The sequence below is a fragment of the Heloderma suspectum genome, chromosome 1 (genome assembly GCF_057233095.1).
Source record: "Heloderma suspectum isolate Gila_16-S chromosome 1, 16-S_ref, whole genome shotgun sequence".
Taxonomy (NCBI): Eukaryota; Metazoa; Chordata; class Lepidosauria; order Squamata; family Helodermatidae; genus Heloderma; species Heloderma suspectum.
In genome coordinates this window covers 179,130,222-179,157,459 of record NC_139458.1, presented here as the reverse complement: position 1 = coordinate 179,157,459, position 27,238 = coordinate 179,130,222, and the positions used below count along the sequence as shown (strand labels likewise).

The window sequence follows — 27,238 nt, the reverse complement described above, 5'->3', positions numbered from 1 at the left end:
AGCTCTCTCTTAACTTAGATTGTCAGTTCCTTTTAGATTTCAGGTCCATGGACAAACAATTTTCATTTGTCTACCTGTTATATAGGCAATGAAAATATTATACTGTGTCTTCAGTCGGTTTCTTTTTGTGATCACAAGTATCATCCTAAGATTTCCAGTTAAGTAACTAATTCCTTCTGTGAATAGTGCTTTCTAGTGCAGATTCCTAAGGATCCAAGACACCTGAAAAGCTGGCATTCTGCCCAAACATTCTGCAATAGCTACAATGGATCACTTGCTTCAATCGAAAATGAAATTGAACAAGGTGCAGTAGTTATACCATTATACAAGTTTGTAAATGTGCTGTAAGATGTTCTCTTTTGAATGCTTTATTTATGAATAGGATCACAGACATAATCAACAGCTGTCAGGCACTTTGAATATAACCAATGGTGAGGTTTAATAGTTTTGAAGGCTCAATAGCTATTTCAGAACATTGGGTCACAGCAAAAGTGCGAGGATCCTAAATAAGATTCCCTAAACTCTTAATATAACTCCAGAGAGTTTTCTATTATGCATCTCTGCACTGCAAAAGGGACCCACCGGCCTTGATCTGATCATATAGGACTGGAATTACATAGATGTAATTCTCAATCAGACAAAAAAATTATAGGTTCAAATGTTTGCTGCTTTCTACTATGGCTGTAAAATAATATTGTTCAGCATTTAGTAGAGCCAAAGACCTTACCTTCTAGCTGTACTTTGACTTCTACTGACAGAAGATAATGTATTTTCAATAAGGAAGCAAGTGTTGTTAAAAGAATTGTGTATTCTCATCTCACATACAGGAGGTCATTCAACACTACATAAGGTCCTATCCCTTGGAACCAGAAGGCAGGGCTAAAACCATTTCCTAGGTGGTGGGACCTTCCTTACTCACTTGGCTTCCTGCCTTGGACAATGGGGTTTCTGTTGATTTTATCTGTAAATCTTCAAGAGCATTGCAGATAAGTTTCAAACAACATCAAAGCAGAAAGACAAGCAGGAGGCACTTAACTCCTTCAACTCTCACTGAGCCAGATAGGAATAAAAGATCTGGGGGTATGTGTCTTACGTGATCACCTTTTCAGATTCTTCCACTAATATTACACAGAGTGGCAGACCTCTCACCCTTAGGTTCAGTCAGGAGCCAAGGAAATAAGCAGGCCACAAAGAAATAGGCCATGGCTCACAGCCTAGCATTTTGGAGGACAGCATGCTGAATACACTAGCCTCTTGCAGTTCCCACATGAGCTCCCCTATATGTCCCTGGGAGACCCACGCTATATCACATGTGGGCTCTGGGGCTTCAGACAGACTAGAAAGGAAATAGAGGAACAGATGAAGCACAGCCCTAAGCAACTATAGGTCATTTTTCTTTTCCACCAGAACATGTCCAAAAGTTGCTAGATAGGCTGCAGACATGCCCCAACTGAGCATATCTTCCCCACGGTCATGTCCCAGCACTGTTCTCCAAACCTTCCAAGCCCACAGGAGTAGACTTTACCTTCCCACCTCCTCACTCCATTGGCACTTTTGTTCCTTTCCCTGCATTTTTGAGGCCATGGTCAGAAAAGAGTTGGGGGAGCAGTTCATATCTAAATCTTGCCCCATTTACCTTCAAAAGGTTTTATTCTTTACCCAAAGACATAATGACTGACCTGAAATTGCCTAAGGTTGACCATCCCATAGCTCAGCCTTCACCAACGTGATGCCCTCTAGATGTTTTGGACTACAACTCTCATCATGCTCAAATATCAATACCAGTGGCCAGGGATTGTGGGAGTTGTAGTCTAATTCTCTTACATCAAAAGCTGTCCTGCCATGAGTTCTGACAAGATGCTGTCAGCCCAGAATGACTGCAGAGCTGAAATAGACCCCTGCAAAGATTCTAAGTACGCATCATCCATATTTGCGAGAGCCAGCTTCATCTGAGCAAATAAATTGTCCTGCACATCAGACTTCTTCAGATGGCTAAAACATGGCCATGTGACCTACTGTGGCCTTTGTCAATTTAGGGACCAAGGGCAGTTCCCACCTCCCACAGGAAAGGGCTTTAGCCTTGCTTTCCATTCTCAGCACGGAGGTCCTAACCTGATGTTGAATGACCTTAGAGTGGAAAATACACCAGGTAAGAATTAACGCATTTTCAAAATTCTGTGACAACCAATCCACTGCTTGCTAGGTACTGTGCCAGATCTGAATCCCATGGTTTTCAACCAAGGTGAAGTGTCCACACAAACAGAGCATTCTTGAGCCTGAAAGAAGGATCCCAGAGTGCACGAGAGAGAGATACAGAGTCTATGCGGTGTTACATCAGGGTGGGCAACTTGTGGTCTTCCAGATGCTTTGGCCTACAACTCCCATCATCTCTCAGCATTGGCCATACTGGCTAGGGCTGATGAGAGTTGTAGGCCAAAACATCTGGAGGGCCACAAGTTGCCCACTCCAGGGAAGCAAACCCCAGTGAGTTACTCCCATGTAACTATGTATAGAATCACAATCTTCACCCTGCTCACACTCTGTCTGGGAGGGAAAAGGAGGAGAAGCCACTGCTGTGCCCTTCTCCCATCAGTCCAGCGGGTCCTCAGCAGTTGCAGTTAGGCTTCACAAGGAAGCCATTTGTCATTTGGGTTGTTGCCAGAGCAAATGAGTTTGCAAAGATAGTTGTCAAGCAGAGGACCAAAGTGGAGTGGAAGACACAAAAGCAGCTTTTCTTTTTCTTTCCAAAGAAAGCAGGAGGTGAGTGGTCACAATTCTAGGAAAAGTTATATATGAGTCATGTCCAGTTAATTCAGTAGATCTTAGCATATGAACAAACATGCATAGATGAGGATGTGAGCCTCTGTTGTAGCATGGAGAAGAGGTGGATGACCCCAGAGAGTGAGTGCGGGAAGAGAAGACAGAATTTCCCAGCCAAAACACTGGCAGACAGGCCATAGTGGGATTTCTAAATGACTGCATCAAGCAGCCTTTCAGTTTTCACTTCTGTATCACTTTTTTGTTTTGTTTTTGTGTTTTTCATGAGTTAACAAACGCTATTGAATTCTTGAATTGTTTATACACACACACACACACACACACACACACATGATTTATTTCTGAATTGTGGTTTACTTTTCTAGCTTTCATCACAATGAACTTGTTTGGTCACAAGTCTAATGTGTGGATTGGTCTGCAGAGTAATGATGATGAGAAATGGGTTAATGGACAGGGAGTGGAATATTCCAACTGGTTTCCAGGAGAAGTGATGCAGGCAAGTCTTTAAGTAGTTTTATGACGAGTCTTGTTTGTCTGGTTTTTGTTTTGTTTTAGACATTGGCTCTTTTTGCTGTGGGGAGCATTGTTTGTCTTATAATTGGGGGAGTCAGGGGTGCGGCTTCTGAATTTCATGAACAGCCCTCTGTCTTTCCCCGATAATTTGCGCAGTGTGGAGTGTGAGCCCTCCAGCCTTCGAGTCATTTTGAAAACATCTTTTCATTAAACTTTTTAATTCTATATTTAAATACTGGAATATCTGCTGCTCTGCCCAAAAGGCCAGCATCTTCTCTTTCCTCTGTATTTGATGTTCAAGGCTGTTCCTTATGTAGCCAAAACAGTACCACCAATGCACAAAAGGGAGAAGGGATGTGGGTTTTCTTGAAAATTTTGAATTGAATTTTGAATTATGGTGATTTGCATAGGATCATTTGCATTGGAAAATTTTCAGTGTGCATTGGAAAATCATTAGAGGGTGTTCTAAATTGGCATGTTTATTTTACTTGTCTTTAGCAAACACAAAGCTAAAAAAGTATCTCATGTTAATGTTTTTGTCCTAATAATTTTATGTCCAAGTATTTGACTTGAAATACTTGAAGAAAAAAATTAAAGCACACTTAATGTGATTTAAATGTTACATTGTGTAGATTTTTTAGTGGAATATTTGTAAACATTTAAATACAATAGCATGTACTTCCTTACATTTTTTAAATGTAACAAAGACAAAAAAGTTACTGAAAACTGCTGACACACTAATTCAGAAACAAAGAAGGGGGAGGCAGGCTCCGGTGGTTGAAAAAGGAAAATTTATTGTGCTCTACACATTTCAGAAATGTATTTTATGTCCATGCTTCTTCCCTCTTCACTTCTCCCCAACCTGATGGCATCCAGATACATTGGACTGCAACTCCCAGCAGTTTCCAGTCAGCATGGCTCGCTGGGGATGCTGGGAGTTGTAGTCAAACACATCTGGAGGACACCAGAGTGGGGAAGAAGGCTATGCTAATTAATTTTAGCAACTCAAAGCACTGTGCATGATATGTTGACAGCTACTCATCTGTTTCAACAGAGTTCAGCTCTCTTCCACTGAGACTGTTGGGGCACCCCTAGTTTCACTGTCATGACTTTCACACTGAGTGACATATATGTATTTCAGTGACATCTATATATTCTTTCATATACTAGGGATAACCACCTGAAAAGCATTAACTACAACTTTGTATTAGCAATTGGCATCCATTCATTGTTTCTAATGAACTTACGAAATGGAAAAATAAAGCCTTGGAAAATTTTCCACCCCACCTCACTGAGGGCGGTATCAGGCCACTCAGAGAAATCCTGAGGTTTGCAGACATACAAAAGATTACAAAAAGGAAACCCTAAGGAGGAAAAAAAACCCAACTGCCCAATGAGGACTGAGCATGCTTAGTGACCACAGAATACTGACTGTTGTGGGGTGAAACAGAAAACCTGGAGGGAGTAGGAATGGAATGGAGCACTCCACACTGCAACATTTTGTTGCAAGTCCTATTTATTTTTTTATATATTTTATCTGATGACTATTGTTATTAATAATGGCTTTAAAAGAATCTGTATATTGCTTCTCATAGTGATTTCCACTATAATATATTAATTTCAGAATCACCATAATTACAGTGCTGACATAAAAGAAAAAGCTCCACTGTGTACTTTGATATTAAATAATCCTAGTTTCAGTTTAATGGGAAGATGGTACCTAGAAAACTGTGGAAAAAGTTATGGGTTTATCTGCCAGAAGGCTCAAGGTAAAGAACGTTTTGCTTTCCTCCACATATATAAACATATACACATGCCTTATCTTTCTGATGTATCAGTGCTGTATGAACCCATGTATGTAAATGACCCATTCAGCAAACTTTCCTAGACCCAAAACTGCAGGGTTCCAGTGCACAAAAGGAGCTCCACTTGACCAGGCTCTTCATTTTCATCTTGGAAGGCTTCACATGCACTACATATTGAATGCACAGAATCCTTCCTTACATATGGAGCAAATTAAATAGGTCCTGTTCATGGGGAAATCCCACATGCACACCGAAGCCTTCCTAGAGCGCCTGGCAAACTGTAACCCCACACCCCCTCAGGAGAAACATAATGGGCACATTTGAATCTAAAGTTCTAATCCCCGCTCCTGGTGCAATATATGTCAGCAAAATCACATGGAGATTATTTTTGTAAACTATATAAATACAAGCTTCTGTTGAAGAGTACTGCAGAGATAAGAGGGAATGGATGAACTATTGTCAGAGGTACTTTCCTAAACATTCCAAGCAGCATTTGAAGAAATATTCCATAAGGCGTGAAACATGTTTTTGTAAACAGTTATATTCCATTCCTTTTCCATGAAAGAATGGAATGAAGAAAGCATTTCAAAGTCATGTGTAGGCATGTTCATTGGTTTATTTGCACCAATGGTGTGCCCAGCGTTGCACAGAACACATAATTAACATGTTCTCCACCTATAGTGCTTATAGCCCCAGTTAGTTAGTAATTGAGGAAGGAGGAGGATGGAAGAGGATGGACTGGGGCTCCACCCATCCTACAAAGTAAACTGCTAGCCAGTCTCTTTGCCATAGCCTCTTTCCACTACTCCGCTCTGCTCTATATTGTCTACTGGGGTAGAGCTACTTTTCAAGGGAACATATTTAGCCCTGGGGCCTCCAGGTGCTGATCTGTAGCTTACAGCCAAGGTTGGATGCACAGGGCTTGATTTAAACAAATGGGGGTTAATAGGTCTACCAAAACTAGATCCTCTTCTTTTTCCTCATATGCCTTTTTTACCTTAGTTTTTTCTGCTGTGTTCGCAATGTTTTATTGTAAAGAAAAGACAAGCAAATTCTGTTTCGAGATACCATCTGAGTCATAAGTTGCTGTGAGTTAATCTTAGTAAAGCAATTTAGGTCATTTAACAAATAACAATTGCAACTAGTATTGCAAGGCAAACATGGCCTACATTCATGTATCTCTCAGGTCTCTTCCTTTGAAATGAAACGTGACTTACCTCACTTCTACTAGGAGCTCTACCAGCTAAGGCTGGTGATTAAGCTTCTCGTGCTTTCCATCTCCTGAGACTGCCTCAAGCTTTGTCATACGAGCTTTTTCTTTCTCATTGTTCTTTGTACAGTAGCTGGCAACCTAGACTAAAGCTAACTCTAAAAATAAAGCATAAGATTATCTTTTGGACCCAGGTTCTCAAGAGTATATACAGCCTGGTCTGTGATGTGCTATTCTGGAGCTGGAGTGTATAGAGTGCTTAAGAATGCTACTGTCAGTGCAAGAGCATAAGTCAGGGGTGGGGAACATGTGGCCCTCCAGATGTTGGACTACAGCTCCCATCACCCCGACTTGGCCATGCTAGCTGGGGAAGATGGGAGCTGGAATCAAAAAAGATCTAGAGGGCCACAGGTTCTCCACCCCTGCAATAACTGACTTCTTTGTGCTACAGTCCGGTTCTGGTCGAAATCTATGTATGCAGCCATTGATCAGCAATGCCACATAAGGGCACTTAAAGGGAGGGGCAAAAATGGAGCCTCTTGCAGCCTGATGGCATTTGTGCCATTAGAATAAAAGGAAAGCCTGTGTACTTCTGGATGGGTTTTTTTAGCACTAAATGCACAGGAATAGCGTTGCCACTTTCCAAGAACAGAATTAGAAGTTTAATGTTTGAACAGATGCTATCTGTACTGTTTTCAAGGTTTTCCAGATCCTAATGCTGAATCAATGCAAAGTATAGTAGTAATAACAATAATAATAACAATAGGCCTTTACCATTCCCATTTAGTTCTTTATTTGGCTGAACTTCAAACCAGTAGTGGTAATAGCTTTACTTTACAGCAATATCCCTCAACCTGTGTTTTTTCCTGCTTTTAATAGACTAATGTAGCAGTTCCCACTTATATTGCTTTCAGAAATGGCTGTACTCTGTTTGAGAAGTTCTAATTTCTGAACAGTATATGCTAAACTGGACATATTTTTAAATGATTTTTCAAGTGACTTTCGATTTTTTCTAAAATTTTCTTCTTGCCACAGATACATCCAGACGTGTAATAGACCCTTCGGTGATGTTCCCGGTACCAGATATTTTAGAATATGCAAACAGGACATATACATTAATCAGTGGCAATATGACTTGGTACATGGCTTTAAAAACCTGTAAGAAAAAAGGGGCCGAATTGGTCAGCATTGCAGACCACTATCACCAAGCCTTCCTCACTGTAATTATAAATCGACTGGGCTATGCTCACTGGATTGGATTGTTCACTTCAGATGTAGGTATTTAAAATATTTGTCTATTTGGTATGATTTAGTAAGTGCGCTTCAATACAACCTACCAAGAACTCAAGTGGAGATGTACAGTCGGTCTGAGTTGAACCCTTTCTGAATTCAAGCCATTAAAATGAATGTCAAGACAGAGGAGGGCAGAATGTAGAAGTAAATCCAAGCAATATAGCAATGTCACACAGCTAGTAGGAATACAAAATTATGGGTTGGATCCAAAGTTTTTATTCCAGCCGTGGGAACATCTCCAAGCTGAGTTCTGCTCAGAACACTCCCGCTGTCAGAAAGGGTGGAAGAAGGCAATGTTTGCCAATATTCCTCTCCCTCTGCAGTCCCCAATGCCACCCCCCACCCCATTCCTCTCTCTCTGCTCTCCAGAGAAGGTTTTCAGGGGACATCGGGAACTGCAGGGGGATGGAGGAACTGACAGAGATCACCTCCTCCCCCATTCAGGCAGTGGAAATGCTCTGCAGGTTAAAAAGCCTGCTGCTCATGGAAGTAGCTCTTCCGTCCGTGGGAGGCCTTTACTGGATCCAACCCTATATCTATATCCTCAGGCCTCACTTACTTACAAGGCTACTGAAGTTAGAGCATTTCTCATGAGCTAGAACAATGAAATGTGGTACATGTTTAAGCCAAGACATACCCAGATCACCAGAAAAATCTGAAATGGGACATTTCTATGCCTCACCCTCAGATTTGGGGACTCAAAAGTATTCTCCCAAATGGCAAAGGCACTTCTTGGACACCTAGGAAGTTGTATTAGGCATGCATCAGAAAAGGCTTCTCCCTAGCGATGGGTGGGCACAAGGTGCATTCCCCAAATGCTTAAAGTATTCCAGGCCACCTGGAAAGCTGACATTTGGTACCCATGTATCCCAAGGCACACTGATTACTAGACAAGCCTGAAAACAGGAAGTTTTTGCACCTAGCAGTCAAAACCTGGGACACAAAGTTTACCTCAGCAGAGGATGGTATTCTAGCACAGAGCAAGCGAAACTGGACATCGGATGGAATGTTTGGCTGTGAGAATTCTATATGCTGACATTGCAGGAGAGGGGGAAAGGATGTCCAATAACATCCAGAAATGTAGATCAAACAGTTCCAAGTGTTCTTAAACCAAGCTGTATTGGAGCTTTACACTGTGATGCTTGGATCTCTGCTATGTGCAGAAAACGTATGAGGGAAGAGCTGCCTTTTCAGTTACCTTGAAGATGGGCACAGACAAGGAGGTACAGTTGAACCAAATCAGGGAGCCCAGATTTCAGAAGGGCTGTCACAGGGTCAGGGTTTCGATACGCAAAAAGGTGGGAGCTGACTACCAGGCTGAAAAGATCTTGTTGGCGGCCCTGCTTAACTCTTCAGTCATGATCTCTTGCTCTTGATTCAGCACTTCCTGCATTCTTGGGTGACATTATTTTGTGAGTTTGTCCACCACTACCAGCCTGTGTCATGGAGCAGGGCCAGGGAGACCCAACATACGGTGCTCTGTTACAGGGTGACTGCTCTGAGATATTACAGCAAGGACGAGGACAATGTTTCACAGGGATATCATTTTGGGCAGCATCCCTGTGGTGGATGTAACATGTAGCCCAGCTCTAAATAAGTGTAGGAAGTGTTCTTGGAAAATGTGGGTACCTTCCATAACATAAGGATGCTGCTCTGATTTTGTGCCCCTGAGTCATACAGATTTTACAGCTTCCATTTTTTTTTTTACTTAGAAGAGTTTGTATCCTGCCCTTCCACTGCAATTGCAGCACTTAGGGCAGCTTACAGTATTTTAACACTAAAAATAGCATTAAAAAATCAACAGTATAGTTAAACAGCAACAAAAACATAAATAAAACAGAAACACATACAGCAGATAAAAACCATTTGAAAAAACAGGGAGCAAAACCACTAAAAGTCCTCAACTTGGCAGGTTAACTGTCAGCCAGAATGGAAATGTCTTGGCTGGATGGTGGAAGGCAAGAAAAGACAGGTCCGTGCAGACTCCCTGAGGCAGTGAATTCCATAATCTAGATGCAGCCATAGAGAAGGCTTCTTCCATGTCCCAGCTGTGCCTTGGCCACTGCTGGAACACCAAGAAGACCCTTATCAGCCTATCTGAGGAAGTGGACAGACAAATGACCAATATAAGCTGAAGGCACATACGGATTGAAAAAGTGTGAATACTTGCCTGACGTCCTTCAGAATTCCATGCAGATGAGCCCTTAAAATTGATTGTTACCTCTAAAAGCATTTCATAGGGCTGTAGCTCACTGGTAGGCCACATGCTTTGCATGCAAAAGGTCTCAGGTTCTATCCCTGGCATTTCTAGTGAGGGCTGGATAAGACTCCTGTCTGAAACCTAGCTGAGTAGCTGCTACTCAGCTAGATGGACCAATGGTTGATTTGATGTAAGGCATCTTCCTATGTTCCTAATAGTGATGTGACTTATTTTCTGTAAGTATTAAAGGGTTAAGGACAATAACTTAAGGGGGATTTCATCACTATTGATTTAGGATCCAGCCATGGAAGAGAGAGGATGTATGTGGATCTCTGTAAGAAAGGTTAACAATCGCAAATAAAACATTACTTAATGAACTGCAATTGCTAATCAAACACTTCTTTTGATAGAATGGTCTTAACTTTGAGTGGTCTGATGGTACCAAGCCTTTTCTTACATTCTGGAGAGATGAGGAATCGCAAACTTCAGGAAATTGTGTTTACGTTGATATTAATGGACGCTGGAGAAGTACTGGCTGTGAGACACTTTTGAATGGAGCAGTTTGCTACATCTCACCCGGTAAATCAGGTGTTAGTGTAAACACTGACACCCTCCTAGCAAATAGTCCATTCTGACCTTTGAGTGTCTTTTTAAAAGCAGTTGAAAAGATGAAAATGCCTTGTCTAAACACTCCATGTTATGATATATTTCACCTATGTTGCAAATACTCCAAATTTGTAATAACATGTTTGCCTAAGGAAAGAAGACAACTATCCCCAAAGACAAATGTGAAGCAGTATTCTCCAAATGCAAATGATGTAGTGTTGGCCACCAAATAAGATAACTTTAAAAGGGCATTAGACAAATTAATAGAGGATAATGCTACTAGTCATGATGACTATACATTACCTCCAGTATCAGAGGCACCATCCCTCTGTATACCAGTTGATGGGGAACATGAGCGGGAGGGTGCTATTGCACTCATGTCCTACTTGTAGATTTCCCACAGGCAGCTGATTGGCCACGGTGTGAACAGTATGCTAGACTAGATGGACCCTTGGTCTGATCCAGTGTGGCTCTTGTTATGTTCTTATGTTACGTGCAAGTAGTTTGCTTAGTAGCACTGACTGTTTTTTGGCCTGGAGATGAACAAGTAAAAAGAAAGTGGTGCAGTGAAGAATAGCAAGTGTTCTGATGTGGAACCCCAGCATGCTATAAGGTTCTTGGGGGAGGTTACATAAGAAAGTAAAGCATTAGTTTAATGAGAATTGCCCCATCTCCTCCCAGATTTTGTTAATCTGTCCATGAAATAGGACACACAAAGTTCTTTTCTACGAACATGGGATTGACATGCATATGATGAACTTGTCTCAATAAACTAATGTAACATTTGTGGAACTGCTAGAGTATAAATTCTGGGTTTGGGTTTTTGTTGTTTTTTGTTGTTGTTGTTGTTGTTTATTCAGTCAGTCACTTTCGACTCTTCGTGACTTCATGGACCAGCCCACGCCAGAGCTTCCTGTCGGCTGTCGCCACCCCCAGCTCCCCCAAGGTCGAGTCCATCACCTCCAGAATATCATCCATCCATCTTGCCCTTGGTCGGCCCCTCTTCCTTTTGCCTTCCACTTTCCCTAGCATCAGCATCTTCTCCAGGGTATCCTGTCTTCTCATTATGTGGCCAAAGGACTTCAGTTTTGCCTTTAATATCATTCCCTCAAGTGAGCAGTCTGGCTTGATTTCCTGGAGTATGTACTGGTTTGATCTTCTTGCAGTCCAAGGCACTCTCAGAATTTTCCTCCAGCACCACAGTTCAAAAGCATCTATCTTCCTTCGCTCAGCCTTCTTTATGGTCCAGCTCTCACAGCCATAGGTTACTATGGGGAATACCATTGCTTGAACTATGCGGACCTTTGTTGTCAGTGTGATGTCTCTGCTCTTCACTATTTTATCAAGATTTGTCATTGCTGTCCTCCCAAGAAGTAAACGTCTTTTGATTTCCTGGCTGCAGTCAGCGTCTGCAGTAATCTTTGCACCTAGAAAGACAAAGTCTGTCACTGCCTCCACGTTTTCTCCCTCTATTTGCCAGTTATCAATCAAGCTGGTTGCCATAATCTTGGGGTTTTTGAGGTTTAACTGCAACCCAGCTTTTGCACTTTCTTCTTTCACCTTTGTGATAGGGTTCCTCAGCTCCTCCTCGCTTTCAGCCATCAAAGTGGTATCATCTGCATATCGGAGATTGTTAATGTTTCTTCCAGCGATTTTAACTCCAGCCTTGGATTCATCAAGCCCAGCACGCTGCATGATGTGTTCTGCATACAGGTTGAATAGGTAGGGTGAGAGTATACAACCCTGCCGTACTCCTTTCCCAATCTTAAACCAGTCTGTTGTTCCGTGGTCTGTTCTTACCGTTGCTACTTGGCCGTTATACAGATTCCTCAGGAGGCAGATAAGATGACTTGGTATCCCCATCCCACCAAGAACTTGCCACAATTTGTGATGATCCACACAGTCAAAGGCTTTAGAATAGTCCATAAAACAGAAATAGATGTTTTTCTGAAACTCCCTGGCTTTCTCCATTATCCAGCGGATATTAGCAATTTGGTCTCTAGTTCCTCTGCGTTTTCTAAACCCAGCTTGTACATCTGGCAGTTCTCGTTCCATGAATTGCTGGAGTCTACCTTGCAAGATCTTGAGCATTACTTTACTGGCATGTGAAATAAGTGCCACTGTTTGATAGTTTGAACATTCTTTGGTGCTTCCCTTTTTTGGTATGGGGATATAAGTTGATTTTTTCCAATCTGTTGGCCATTCTTATGTTTTCCAAATTTGCTAGCATATGGCATGCATCACCTTGACAGCATCATCTTGCAAGATTTTAAACAGTTCAGCTGGGATACCGTCACCTCCTGCTGCCTTGTTATTAGCAATGCTTCTTAAGGCCTATTCAACCTCACTCTTCAGGATGTCTGGCTCTAGCTCACTGACCACACCGTCAAATCTATCCCCGATATTATTATACAGATCTTCCTATACAGATCTTCCGTATATTCTTGCCAGCTTTCTTGATCTCTTCTGCTTCTGTTAGGTCCTTGCCATCTTTGTTTTTGATCATACCCATTTTTGCCTGGAATTTACCTCCAATGTTTCTAATTTTCTGGAAGAGGTCTCTTGTCCTTCCTATTCTATTATCTTCTTCCGTGCATTGCTTGTTTAAAAATAATTCCTGATCTCTTCTGGCTAACCTCTAGAATTTTGCATTTAATTGGACATATCTCCCCCTATCACTGTTGCCTTTGGCTTTCCTTCTTTCTTGGGCTGCTTCCAGTGTCTCAGCAGACAGCCACCTTGCTTTCTTGGTTTTTTCTTTGGGACGTTTTTTGTTGCCGCCTCCTGAACAATGTTGCGATCTTCTGTCCGTAGTTCTTCCGGGACCCTATCTACTAAATCTAGTCCCTTAAATCTATTCTTCACCTCCACTGCATATTCATGAGGAATATTAGTGAGCTCATATCTAACTGCTCTGTGGGTCTTCCCTATTCTCTTTAGTCTGATTCTAAATTGTGCAATAAGAAGTTCGTGATCTGAACTACAATCAGCTCCAGGTCTTGTTTTTACTGACTGCATAGATGTCTGCCACCTTTGGCTACAAAGGATGTAGTCAGTCTGATTTCGGTGTCGACCGTCTGGTGAAGTCCATGTATAAAGTCGTCTCTTAGGTTGTTGGAAGAGAGTGTTTGTTATGCACAGGGAGTTGTCTTGGCAAAATTCTATCAGCCTATGTCCTGCTTCATTTTGTTCTCCCAGACGATGCTTGCCTGTAATTCCAGGTGTCGTTTGACTACCCACCTTAGCATTCCAGTCTCCTGTAATGAAAACAACATCTTTGTTTGGCGTACTATCCAGTAGGTGCTGCAGATCCTCATACAACTGATCTACTTCTGCGTCTTCAGCATCTGTGGTTGGGGTATATATTTGGATCACTGTGATGTTAAATGGCTTACCCTGAATTCGAATTGAGATCATTCTGTCATTTTTTGGATTGTATCCAAGCGCTGCTTTAGCCACTTTATTATTAATTATGAAGGCTACTCCATTTCTTCTGTGGTCCTCTTGTCCACAGTAGTAGATCTGGTGGTCATTTGATGTGAAGTGGCCCATTCCAGTCCATTTCAGTTCACTGACACCCCAAATGTCTCTATTTAATCTTGACATCTCCCCAATAACCACATCCAATTTGCCCTGGCTCATAGATCTTACGTTCCAGGCTCCTCTGGTGGGTTGATCTTTAGAACATCGGATTCGTCGTTCACCACCAGCACCATCGGCTGCTAGCTGTCCTTTCGGCTTTGAGCTAGCTGCATCATCACATCTGGGGCTAGTTGAACTTATCCTCTGTTCCTCCCCAGTAGCATTTCGACCATCTTCTGACCTGGGAGTCCCATCTTCCGATGGTATACTGACATATCTCTGGTTGCACTGATCCATTTAGTTTCCATGGCAAGAATACTGGGGTGGGTTGCTGTTTCCTTCCCCAGGGATCGTATTTAGTCTGACCTCTCTGCCATGACCTTCCCGTCTTGGGTGTCCCTTCACGGTTTAGCTCATGACGTCATTGAGGTGCTCAAGCTCCAGCACCACGACAAGGTAACGATCTCCTTTGCTGGAGATCTCCTTTGCTGGAGATCTTTGTTTTTTGTTACTGCTAAACTATTCCTTCTGTTACAGAGAGGAAACCAATGGAATATAAAGGATCGTGCGATGAAAAAACAGTCCCTTGGATAAAATTTGAAAGCAACTGCTACAGCTTTTCCACAGTTTTAGAGAACTTGAACTTTGATGAAGCATTTGAATTTTGCAAAAAGGAAGGTAAACGGTTGAGAATTGCACAGTGGGAAAATTGGCTAAGGCCGTACTTTGCCAATTAAACAATGTTCTTTTCAAAATTTAAGACTAGTTATTAGAAAAAAATGGATCTATTTTTGATGTTGAATGTAATGGATGCAATACAGACAAAACTATATATATCAGGTACTGTGGGCATGTCACACATTAATATACGTAGTTAATTTACAGTACCCTGAAGATTTTTTTAAAAATCAAAATGCACTGGCAAATTTGCATGTAACAGTAAATTATCGTTTCTGGGTACCAGTTTGAGGCTTTTCCCCTCCTCTTACCTTTTTGCTCTCTGATGCTGCCCTTCCTTCCACTTCCATCTTTTCTTCTGTACATAAATAGTCTTCCTAAAGGAAAATGTGTGCACTATCACTTTGATCAGTGCAGCACAGGTGTTTATTTTGCTTCAAGAGCATTAGCTGGGAAACTGCTGTGCTCCTTCCCAACAAACCAAAGTTAGAACAGATGGGGCAGCACTCTGCAGTTTCCCCTGATATGTTGCTCCAGGAATTATGTTCCAGGAATAATTTTAGAGTTATTTGGATAGGCTCTGAGCTCTAGGGATGGAAATTGATAACAGCTCCTGTTTGGGTTACTACTGGCTCTTTCCCTGTGGCAGGTCAAAATTGGTAGTCTGAGACCGGGATTTCCAATACTTGAGCAAGACATAGCAGTAGGCAACCTGGTGCCCTCCAGATATTTTGGACTACAAGTCCTGTTGGTCTCAGCCAGAATGGCCAGTGGTCAGGGATTAAGGGAGGTCCAGTCCAAAACGTATGGAGGGCACCAGGTTCCCTACCCCATTTGTTTTATTCCATCTTTATTCCAAGGATCTCAGGGTAGCATAGTTCTCCGCCCACCCCAACTCACAACATTTTATCCTCGCAACAACCCTGTGTGGAAAATTAGACTGAGAGTTATTGACCAGCCCAGGGTCACATAGTACATTTCATGACCAATGTGGAAATCTGGTATCTGTTATCTTACTCCAACATGCTATCTGCTACATCACGTTGACTCTCTTGAACAGATATAAACGCATGCTTTCTCTTCAGATTTCCTTATAGCCTTGCTCATCTAAACCCTATAAATATGTAGCTAGGGTTTATATGACATTGTTCATTGATCCAAGGATGTGCCTGTGATGCTGAGTAATGATACTCAACATCATGGGGTCTGACTCAGGATTTATTTCTTTGGATATTTATAGACTGCCCTTCAATGAATTATCAGGGCGGCTTGCATAGCCAAGAAATACAAAAGTAGTTAAAATATGTAAAATAGAGGAATTTATTTATCTGTTATATATTCAATATATGGCCAGGGCAGTTCACAGAAAACAATAAAAAGGTAAATACAAAAAAGGTAATCTAAAAGCCACAATGTTATGAAAACATCACAAATCAGTCAGCAGGATGAAAAATGCGTCTAAAAAGTGTTTTGCCTGGTGCCAAAAGGACAATGAAGTAGGCACAAGGCAAACTTTGATGTGGGGTGCATTCCACAACAGAGATGCCATGACTGAAGCATCTTTCTCATAGCCACCTGCTTTGCTTCAGATGGGGGAAGCACCCTCAGGAAGCCCTCCACTGAAGATGTTAACGTGTGGGTAGGTACACATGGAGACAGGATGTTCTCCAAATACTTTGGTCTTAAGCCATGGAGGACATTAAAGGTCAAAAACAACACTTTGAATTGGGCCTGAAAACTGGATGGAGGCAAGCGCAGTTGTCAAACTACAGAAAAGATATGATCATAACGCCCAGTCCCAGTTAATAATCTAGCAGCTATCTATTAACAACACGGTGTAGAAAAGCAGGGTAAAATCAATCACACAGCAGAATTAAAATCAGTTTTGAAGCTAAAACAAGTTAAAGGGCCTGGGGAAATGAAGAGGGCTTTGCCTGGTGTTGGAATGACATTAAAGTCGGCTCTGGACAAGCCTTTCTGGGGAGAGCATTCCAGAGCTGAGGCTCCACCACTGAAGGGCATTTTCCCAGTAACAACCCACTGCAACTCACCTGTCAGAGGAACTTGGGAGAGGGGATGTGGACGATCTAGGGTCCAGCTAGGTACATGTGAAGACAGGCAATCCTTTAGATTTCCTGTGGCTAAGCTGTGAAGAGTTTTAGAAGTAAAAACTAGCACTTTGAATTGAACCGGGAACCCTTGTAATTGACAAAGCACTGGCATAATATTCTCGTTGACTACTAGAGGGAGGGCCTTTTCAGTGATTATGGAATGCCATTCCCAGGCAGGCTCGCTGGTGTCTACATTGTGGTCTTTTCAGCACCAGGTGAACAACCTTTTATCCTCTTTGGCTTTTTAGTCTTTCCATCTTAAAAATATGTTTTTAGATCCCTGCACAGTTGTCCTCTACTGTTGGTTTTATTATGTGTCTGTTTTTACATTATGTTTTGTTATGTTATGGTCTTAACTTTACTTTGTGACCTACTGAGAGAGCTTTGGCTATTGGCTGGTGTGGGTGGGTGGGTGCGTGGGACAGATAGAATACGAGAGCAATGTGTAGGGCTCAGGTGGAGTTGAGACAGATAGACTTTCCCCCCTTAAAGCAAATCAGTAAACCTAACTATAAAACCGTGAATAAAATGTACCTTATAATCTGAATCACAGAATCACAGGGTTGGAAGGGGCCTACAAGACCACCAAGTCCAACCCCTGCTTAATGCAGGAAGCCTGATTCCCAGGCGGTCTCCCATCCAAGAACTAACCAGGGCTGACCCTGCTTAGCTTCCGAGATCAGACGAGATCACGCACATCCAGCCATAACCAGCCTATACATAATCAAACAATGACAGATCTGGTGTGTATTCATCTTCAGGTTCTAATCTTTTGACTATTAAAGATGAAGATGAAAATGCCTTTCTTCTGGAAGAGCTAACTTCTTTTGGGTCCTTGGTTGAAATGATTTGGCTGAATATCCAGCTTCTTGCTGATAGTAAGTGAATTGATCTATCACATCTGTCCATCCAGCCTAAAGGGAATATGCATGTACCTTGTGGTTCTCCAGATGTTTTGGCCGACAACTCTTATTGGTCCTCACCATTGGCTGTGCTGGCTAGGGCTGATGGCAGTTGTCCACCCCAGTATACTTCATTTTAAGGACAAGTTGGCTGGCCCACTGGTTAACATATATGTTGCAATCAATAATATATCTCACTTAGGGATGGTGCAGAAGTCTGAAAAGGGGGTGGAGTCCGATGGACCCCCCCCCCAGCCTCCCAGACCCTGGGGTGCTGACGGACCCAGCTGCTGAGTGCCCTGGAGGAGGCCAGGGCGAGAGCGCTGGGGGCTGTCCATGACGGGACCTGTCCTACCTCCGCCAGCTGTCAAGGAAACCCTTGACAACCAGCGTGGGGAGGAAGGGTCTTGGTAGTACCCCAGCACTCTCGCCCTGGCCTCCTCGAGAGGAGGCAGGTTGAGACCACTGAGGGCTGGCCATGTTGGGACCCGTCTCCCTCCGCCGGGTGCCAAGGGCTTCCTTAACAGCTGGAGTGGGGAGAAAGGGCCTCAGCACACCCCAGCACTCTTGCCCTGGCCTCCTCCTGAGGAGGTCAGGGCGAGAGCGCTGTGGGCTGGCCACACTGAGGACTCAGCACAAGGGCTTGACTGCTGAAGTCCTTGGCGCAAAGGAGAGGGGCGGGGCGAGCAGGGAAGCTTGCCAAGCAGGTCTGGGCTGCGTGAGCTGGGGGGGGAGCGTATCATCGAGCTCCCCCCTGCCCCAGATGGAGATGGGTCCATCAATCCCTAATCTCACTCTACCACAGCGTTGGGAAACTTGTATGGCCCTGAGGGCCACATGAGGGGTGGGGTGGGCAGCTGGGGGCTGCTCATACATGTGCACACATGCGCACACCCTGCTAGGGTGAGGACAAGATTCAAGCCCCTCACACGAATGTACACACAGACAAACAGCCTTCCCCAGCCCCAACTCACTGTCTCCCCCTTGCACACAGACGCATACTCCCCGCACAGTCACATACTCCCTACGCAGTTACACACTCTCTCACACACATACACACAGTCACACTCTCTTTCACATACACACACCCACTCCCCACACAGTCTCTTTCTCATGTACACACACATGCGCGTGCACACCAACACACTCTCCCTTTACCTCCCCTCGATGGGGGGGATCAGGTTCTTAAAAACATTGTTATTCAGTTTATATCCCACTGTATCCCAAAGGCTCTGGGTGGCTTACACAGGATATACAATTTTACATTGAAAAAAAGAAAAGTGCGGAGAAATTCTCCCCCAAATGTAATTTTCATAAATATTCCATGAACCGCTCTAAAATACCCACAGACAACTGCCCTGCCCCCTGTGGCAGGGACACAGCTTGCAGTTATCATGCATGGTCATGCTTGGAGGTGACTGGAGCTAGATGAATGGTCCTCTCACCACTGTTGCCCCAGGACCACTCCATTGATGAACATGTGCCATTCGAAATCTAGCATTCTGCTCATAGATGTTTCCTGAAAATCCAACATGGATTTTCAGTGCTGACACATAAGCAAATGCCGGGGAGACAAATGGCAACTAGAATTGTGTGATCCTATTGATACGTTCTAGATTGAACAGGCTCTATAGTGATTTCCGTACTTTTGCCCACAGATAATACAGTAGTATGGTTTGATGGCTCTCCCATTCATTATTCGAACTGGGACGTTAAGGAAACCGAACCGGGTCAGATGAAAGGAAATGTCTGCATTGCTTTGAGGACCATAGATGGAGTCTGGCAATTATCACCCTGCCAAGAAAGAAAAGGATTTGTATGTAAAAACAAAATAGGTATGAATCCTCCTTATCCTTCTGTAATCATATCCAGTTAATTACTTTTAAACTTTTCCTTGTTATTGGTCTCAGTGATGTTGATCACTGCTTTCTCTTTAAATATTTAACCCATAGCAGGGAGGTTCCCTTGGAGCACCAGTAGTAGTATTGCAGATTTTGCAGTCCAGAATCAGACTTTTGTTTGTAGAAAACTCATAGCAAAAAACCTACTACTTTGTTATTGTTCTTTTAGAAAATGAAAGCAAATTTTCAGTTTAAGGGTAACTCTCTATCTCTTTCTATAACATATTCTCCTCAAAAGGAATAAACTTTAATATACTTTCTAGGGCAGGGGTAGGCAACCTGGTACCCACCAGATGTTTTGGACTGCCATTCCCATAAACCCCAGCCAGCATGGCCAGTGGTTGGACATTATATGGATAGGGGCGCCCTTGGATAGGGGCGAATGCGCCTTCCTTGTTCTCCTCGATCTCTCAGCAGCTTTTGATACCGTTGACCACAGTGTCCTCCTGGACCGCCTGGAGGGGTTGGGCATTGGAGACACTGTATTACAGTGCTTCCGGTCCTTCCTCTCCAGCAGGTACCAGAGGGTAGCACTGGGAGAGGAGGTTTCGGACCCATGGCCACTCACTTGTGGGGTGCCACAGGGTTCTATCCTCCCCCCCAATCCTATTTAACATCTATGTGAAGCCACTGGCAGCTATCATCAGGAGGTTTGGGGTGCGGTGTCAGCAATATGCGGATGACACGCAGCTCTACCTCTCATTCAAATCTTCACCAGGATTAGCCGTGGAATCCCTGTCTTAATATCTGGAGATGGTGAGTGGCTGGATGGGAAGGAATAAGCTGAACCCTGACAAGACCGAGGTACTTCTGGTGGGAGACAAGAGGAGGTTGGGGGATGTTGACCTGGTGTTGAATGGGGTACGGCTACCCTTGAAAGACCAGGTCTGCAGCCTAGGGGTCATTTTAGACTCCGAGCTGTCCATGGAGGCTCAGGTGTCAGCTGTGAGCCGGACAGCGCTGTACCAACTCCATCTGATACCGTGGCTGCACCCCTACCTTCCCGACCACCTGCTCCCATAGGTAGTGCATGCCCTGGTCTCCTCCTGACTAGACTACTGTAATGTGCTCTACATGGGGTTACCCTTGAAGATGGTTCGGAAGCCGCAGCTGGTGCAGAACGCGGCGGCTCACCTGATTAAAGGCAGCCACTGGTGTGATCACATCACTCCAGTGCTGAAGGAGTTGCACTGGTTACCAGCTGTTTTCTGGGCCAAATTCAAGGTGTTGGTTTTGACCTTTAAAACCCTATATGGTTCCGGCCCAGCCTATCTTAAGGAGCACCTCCTTAAGATGGGCGATTAAGAAATTCAGTAAATAAAAAAAAAAAAATATGCAAATGGTAGTCCAAAACATTGGGAGGGCATTAGGTTGTCAGCCTCTGTTCTAGGGGGATGGTATTTATGAGTTTGTGCTTTCTTGTCATGTGTCATTTTCCCGATCCATTGCCTTAGGATGTAACTCCTTCACAGCTTCCTTATAGAGATCCTTTGCATTAAAACAGGGGCTGGTTTTGGTCTCTTTCCCACACAAAAAAACCATTAGTGTCTCCTCAGAAGTACTCCCATTGCAGTCAGTGAGGCTTGACTTTGAATCCCCACATTAGAACTTACAGAGATTCCCTCTCAATTGAAATGGCACACTTAAAGCCCAATTCCGTAAGTACGATTAAGCAATCAAGGGCGATCTCGAGGCTCTAATCCATTTCCTTAGGACGTAACTCCTTCACAACTTCCTTAGAGAGATCCTGAAAATGTGTGGTGATGCAGTCTTTTCATTGCTCTGTCATTCACCTGGCTGAATGGATGAAATGGCGGGGGAAGGTGGGTCATCTGTTCCCTTACTGAATACTGAAAAGTTATTGAATACTGTAAAGTGATCTGATGATGTGACCAAGGAGGAAAACTACTATTTCTAGTGAGATTCCCATTCAAATACTTCCTTGAATATGAGTTCTACTGAAATCAGAAGGAATTACTTCTCTTCCAAGTAATGTGTTTAGGACTGGAGTGCCAATTGTTACATTTTATATACACAGAACCCTGCACAATAAGGTGAATACAAATCAAAAGCATTTTTATTGATAGTAGAGGAGACATTAACTGCAAAACCTCCTTAAACTGGACCATTTTTTAGTTAAGGCATTGATATTCCTGCCTAGCCAAATCTGTCTGGTTCTTCTGAAAAGATACATTTAGTAAATGTAGAACATGTCTTGTTGGTTACCATCTTCTCTGTATTTAAGCAATTATTTACAATAGGTAGACAAATTCTTGCAAACTGTTCTCGATCATTTTAGAGTTGTTCATTCTGGATTCTTTTTTCAGATTATAATGAGATTACAATACAGCCAGTGAAAGGTATGTTTCATAATAGGTTTGCTATATTTTAATTAAATAAATTGAAGCTAAAATGTGTGGTGTTATTTAAGGTACTATCAAGGGTTGTTGTTTTTTCCCCTTTTCTAGTATCATCCCGAAGAATTGTATTACTGGTGGTATTATCAACATTGGTGATAGCTGCCAGTGCTATATCTGCTTGTTTGTGGTGCTTGCACAGACCCAGTCATCTCTTTAGAAGACCACTGTGGTTCAGAAATGACTGTTTTGAATCGAACTCTGAAGTTTCTGCCATTGAAGAAAGCATCCTTATTTCTAATCTGGAGAGGGATAATGACCTTTAACAGTGCAGTAGTAAGGCTCAAGAACAAATTCATTTCATACACCTGTTCTCATTTTTAAAATAAAAACTCTTCAGCCATTTATTTAATTGCATGAACTGATTACATCTTAGGATCAGCTCATCATGTGCTTCGTTCATCCAATTTTACAGCAAAAACAAATGTTGATTTAGAATGGAATAATCCTGTAATAATGCATGGCAACAAACATAATTTGTTTTATAATCCTGTAGCCTCACCATGTTATGTTTGTTGCCATGCATGAACTGAAAGGTTTGGGAGCAATTATATGTTTAGAAGCAGATTGGATACTATCAGTATTTACTGTCCAGTGAATCTACTGGAAGAAGCAAAATCAAGCACAAGATTTCATTAGGAAGCTACATTTTAAGAATGGTGTCTCAGGGAAGATGGCTGACTATACAAAAGCAGTTTTCTAACCCTCCCCCTTTTTTTAAACAAGTGAAGAAGTTTCTGCCAAGAAAGAAAGAAAAATTTCTTAGAGGACAAACTCAGCTCATTGTTCTTAGTATCCTGTGATGCAACAGAAATGGTAAAACTGATTAATTCTGAAACTTCAAAGCCATTACTGTAAGAATAGAATTGGGTTAAGAGTCTTGTAGTATAATACTCTCCTTTCTCCACCCCACGCAATACCACCACTGAGGTTAAAAGAGATCCTTTCTCACTTGGTTCCTGTGTTAAGGAAGATATGTGGCAGACATATCTTTGCAACTCAGAAGAATAATTGGTCTAGCCAAATGGTAAATAAAAACACTTCAGCAGACTGTCACATGAAAATAAAGTTTTGTGCTTTCAGTTTCAGTCCTAGTGGTAAAGCCTTCTAGGCAAGAAAGTTTGCATCAGAGAGACAGGATGGGGAAAAAAGAAGTAGGGAATCCTCGCAGACCAAGCTGTTCTTCTTATCCAACTTATTTTATTAGATCAGTGCTGTAACCACAATTGAATAAGCTACTAAGTCTACAAGCTCATTCACACTTGCCTAGGAATAAGCTCCACCGAACACAGCAGAACTTACTTCTGAGTAAACATGTTTAGGATTGTGCTGTAAGCCTGCAATCTAATACCCATGTACCGCAATGGGATTTACTTCTGACTAGACACATACAGGATTGCACTGCCAGGCATGTTGTTTGGCTACTTCTGCCTTGCTGTTAGACAACTATATCTGGCAGGGGGAGAGGAATGTCAGAATTACACTGATTACATATGGAATCAATTTGGCCGGTGCTAAAACATCAGGACCCAACAATAAGAAACAAAATATCAATTAAGATCCACTGAAAAGTATAATGTAGGGTTTTAAGAGAAGCAGATGTTATTTTTATGAACTGTGTGTTAGTGTAAAATGAGGTTGTGTATGCTTCTGTGTTTATAGTCAAAATCATTTAGCGTCAGAACTATTATTAAAAAGTCACAGTGGCCCAGTTGGGACTCAACGAGCACCCATGGGTGGTTGGGGCCGTGTGGGAATGAGCATGCACACTGCCTCCCGCCTGCTCACTGGTTTCACTTTGTTTTCGGATTACAAAACAATCCAAGCATTCCTAGGTTGTGCTCTATAACATGCAAACCCAGAATTCTGGGTTGTTGAGGGGGAAAGAGCCCAGAATTTTAAGCCATAGTTTATTGGTAGGTTAAAATCCTGGGGGTTTTCTCCCTCGAGAGTTCTGTGCTCTCGTGTTATGGAGCACAATCCAGGAACGTTCCTGGGTAAACTGGAAACAAAGCGCAGGCGGAAAGCAGTCAGGAGTCAGCATTCTCACTCACTCCCACATGGCCCCAACTAACCATGGGCAGGATCCAGTCGTGCCCTTGCGAGGGTGGCCAGGCCCACCAGGCCTGGTATGTGTGTGTCCAGCCCTGGCGTGTATATGGCCCCTACTGCTGTTGGCCACGATGTAGCTCTTGTAGGGGCAAGCTCCCAAACGAGCAGAAACGCTTGTTTCTGGAAGGAGCAGGTCATGCCCCTTCCAGGAACAAGTGTTTTCACTTGTTTCGGGGCTTGGCCCCGGAAGCGCTACATGGCGGCCATCTGTGGTAGGGACCCCACACGCACCAGGGCCGGTGGGGCAGGCCACATATGCACCAGGATCAGTGGGCCTAGCCATCCACACAAGGGCATGGCCTTAGAGTTAAACAATTCATGGTTGATCGCTAACTGTGAACCATGTCAATGGCATTTCATGCATGCACAAATCTTTTAACATCTGCTGCTGGTTCTCTGCATGCAGAATTTAAAATTCATTGTAAAGCTAGGTATTTACTCTTGCACATTATCATTAATCTTCCCTTCACCTTGCTTTCATCTGGTTTACACAGTAGCACCTTTACTTCTATTTGTAGATTTTAAAATCATTCTTGTACCACTAACGATATTGTATGCAAGTTGTTTGACTCTATTGTTTTAAGTTTAAAAATAAATAATATGCAGAGTCTTATCAAGAAAGACTGCTTTCTTATTCTACACTTCTATAAGCTTTCAGTTCCAATCTTGTTTGTTCATTTTATATTTATTGTGTATTTTATTGAGGTGAAGCTCCACCAGTTTGGGGCATTCTACAAGGAGTTGTGCATTATGCCTTTTCAGACTGCACTGTCTCTTTTGGCATTGACCTTTCATAGAAAGGTTTCAGGGCTCCCCCCACCACGCCCCTCCGAATGGCAGTGCAGATACCTTGAATTATGTCCAGTCCTTTCAGTCCACTGAACCAGAAGAATCTACTGATTTTCGGGGGTAGAGGAGGGTCTCAGCCTGTGGGGAGGGGAGGGTTAACCCTCCCCTCCCCAACTGTAATCTCCACAAAGATCTCTCTCTCTTTCTCTTACACACACACACACACACACACACACACACAGAGCAATTAGGCTTGGGGGCTGTGGGGGGAGGCTATTTTCAAAACTAATAGCTGTATGTTAGATGATTTTCAGACGATCACAACTTGCAGGGAGGGAGAAGGTTAATCTTTCCCTCCCCAACTGAGACCCCCCCCTCCAAAAAAATACCCCCTCCAGCATGGTAGGTAGGCTTTTAAAATAGTGCTTGAATGGAAGCCTTTTTAGAACAAGTCTAATTGTTGCACAGGGGCCGGGGCATGGAAAGGAGGCCTCATGGACCACATCCGGCGTGTTGGCCAGCCCTTTGCAGTAGATACTTTAGCCACATACCATATTACAGATAATTAGTCATCGACATACTGGGGTGTGTGGGCGGAGAACAGAGGAAGACTACATAGCAAGGAGTGACAATTGTGCTTGTCTTTAGAACTTCATGTACTTTGTTAAAAATGCTTCTTCAGAAGGTTTATTTTTCTTAAAGCTTTTTTTTTCTTAGAACAAAGATTAAATAAGGCTGTAAAATTTTACTGAGTGATTCACCCAGATAGTCTACATCAGAAGCTACTTTTGGATGTTCCAAATGTATGTTTCATTCACCAGCCATAAATAAAGCTTATGTTAGTCACTTCCAACTCCTAGCAATCTAATGCTTGCAACATCCTCTCAATAAGGATACTTGGTATATTGATGGCATATCGATCTTGGTTAATAGGAACCAATAGGAATCAATATTTACCTAGTCTGCTTTTGAATCCAGTAATCGTTTGGTGACAGCAACTATTGAATATTTAAGGCCAGAAAAACTGTGTCGATTTCCAAAAATAAATACACAATGCTTTTTAGACTAACCTAGAACTAAAACTATAGATGATAAAGGGCTAGAAATTTTACTGTTGCTGTAAGAACGTTTTATGAAACCAATTTTAAATAATAGTTTATTAATTGTTGATTTTGTAGGTAGGTTGATTGTTTTATTATTGTGTTTATATCAAGTTTTGGAAGCCACCTTGAAAGTGTTTTTGACCTTAAAGGCAACATACAAATATCTTAAATAAATAAATAAAATAAGTAGAAACTGGTTGTTTTCTCTAGGGGCATCTAGAGAAAAGATGCTCCCTGCCCCCTCCCCACTCTTGCGTTCAATTTAAAACAGGCATTCTCCTGACCCCTCTGCTCCTGTACTCAGCAAAGCGCAATTGAAGGAAATGAGTTACTTCTGGGTAGAGACGTTTAGCCCTCCGCCCTCCCCACACAACTTTCCCTTTCACCAATCAGCACTGCCACCCCCCCCCCCCCAGGCCGCACCGAAGCCAGCTGAGGTCACACGGACTCCAAAACTGCACTGAAGCCGCTGTGACTGGAAAATCCTTCACAAAATGAGTTTGCAAAACCCCCGACGGCATGAAAAGCCATGCTAGCAATGGAGAAGGGCGTGCGTCGTGTGCCCTGATCATCCAGGAGATGTAGTAAAACCTGAGTAAATGCCCTGTGCAGATGGGCCATCTGTGACAATGTCATTTGAAATGTAACTCTCTGCCTGAGCTTCCTGTTTTTGAAAGTGGTTCAAACAATTTCTAAACTGTGGCTAACTTCACTTTAGCTGACATGAGCAGCAGCAAAATCAGCTCCCTGTGCAATGGATAAAATGGGTGCTTGTTAAGTTCATAAAGCAAAGTGAATTAAGAGAAGCTCTTTAGGTGCAGTCATTTGAAAAAATGCCACCTAAAACCTCCAATACAAGGCCTGAAAATGTAGGGATGTACGAAAATCACTTACCTGTTCGCAGATTATGCTGATGGTGGTGGGGGGAGGCTTTCCGTCCCTCCCCCCAGAATCCTGGACGGGGGGGGAGGCGCTCCATTCCTCCCCCCCCGGAATCCTTTTTGGCCGGCTGTGCTCCTCAGCGGCTCTGCAGAGCAGCCGGCCAGGCCCAGCCAGGCCAGAGCCGTCCGCAGCCAGATTTCCGGCCGTGGAGGGCTCTGGGGAAGGAAAAAAAAAACCGCGTACGCAAATGGCGGTGGCTACGGCTACCACCATTTGCATTCCTTATTTTTGATGTCTTAATCTACGGAAATATTTACGTAGACTAAGATGGCCCAAAATAAGGAACGCAAATGGCG

At 43.0% G+C, this 27,238-nt stretch overlaps 1 protein-coding gene across 1 annotated transcript in view; it reads left to right on the top strand.

The window, feature by feature from the left end:
- Positions 1 to 24,723, top strand: part of PLA2R1 (phospholipase A2 receptor 1) — a 77,658-nt gene extending 52,935 nt beyond the window's left edge. Inside the window, exons 21-30 of the mRNA XM_084811573.1 lie at positions 187 to 304; positions 3,144 to 3,274; positions 4,916 to 5,060; positions 7,342 to 7,580; positions 10,210 to 10,378; positions 14,525 to 14,665; positions 17,538 to 17,654; positions 19,337 to 19,513; positions 21,907 to 21,939; positions 22,048 to 24,723. Of these exons, the coding sequence (XP_084667699.1) occupies positions 187 to 304; positions 3,144 to 3,274; positions 4,916 to 5,060; positions 7,342 to 7,580; positions 10,210 to 10,378; positions 14,525 to 14,665; positions 17,538 to 17,654; positions 19,337 to 19,513; positions 21,907 to 21,939; positions 22,048 to 22,262 (1,485 nt within the window). The 3' untranslated portion in view covers positions 22,263 to 24,723. The remainder of the gene's footprint in view (positions 1 to 186; positions 305 to 3,143; positions 3,275 to 4,915; positions 5,061 to 7,341; positions 7,581 to 10,209; positions 10,379 to 14,524; positions 14,666 to 17,537; positions 17,655 to 19,336; positions 19,514 to 21,906; positions 21,940 to 22,047) is intronic.
- The last annotated feature ends 2,515 nt before the right edge of the window (positions 24,724 to 27,238 follow it).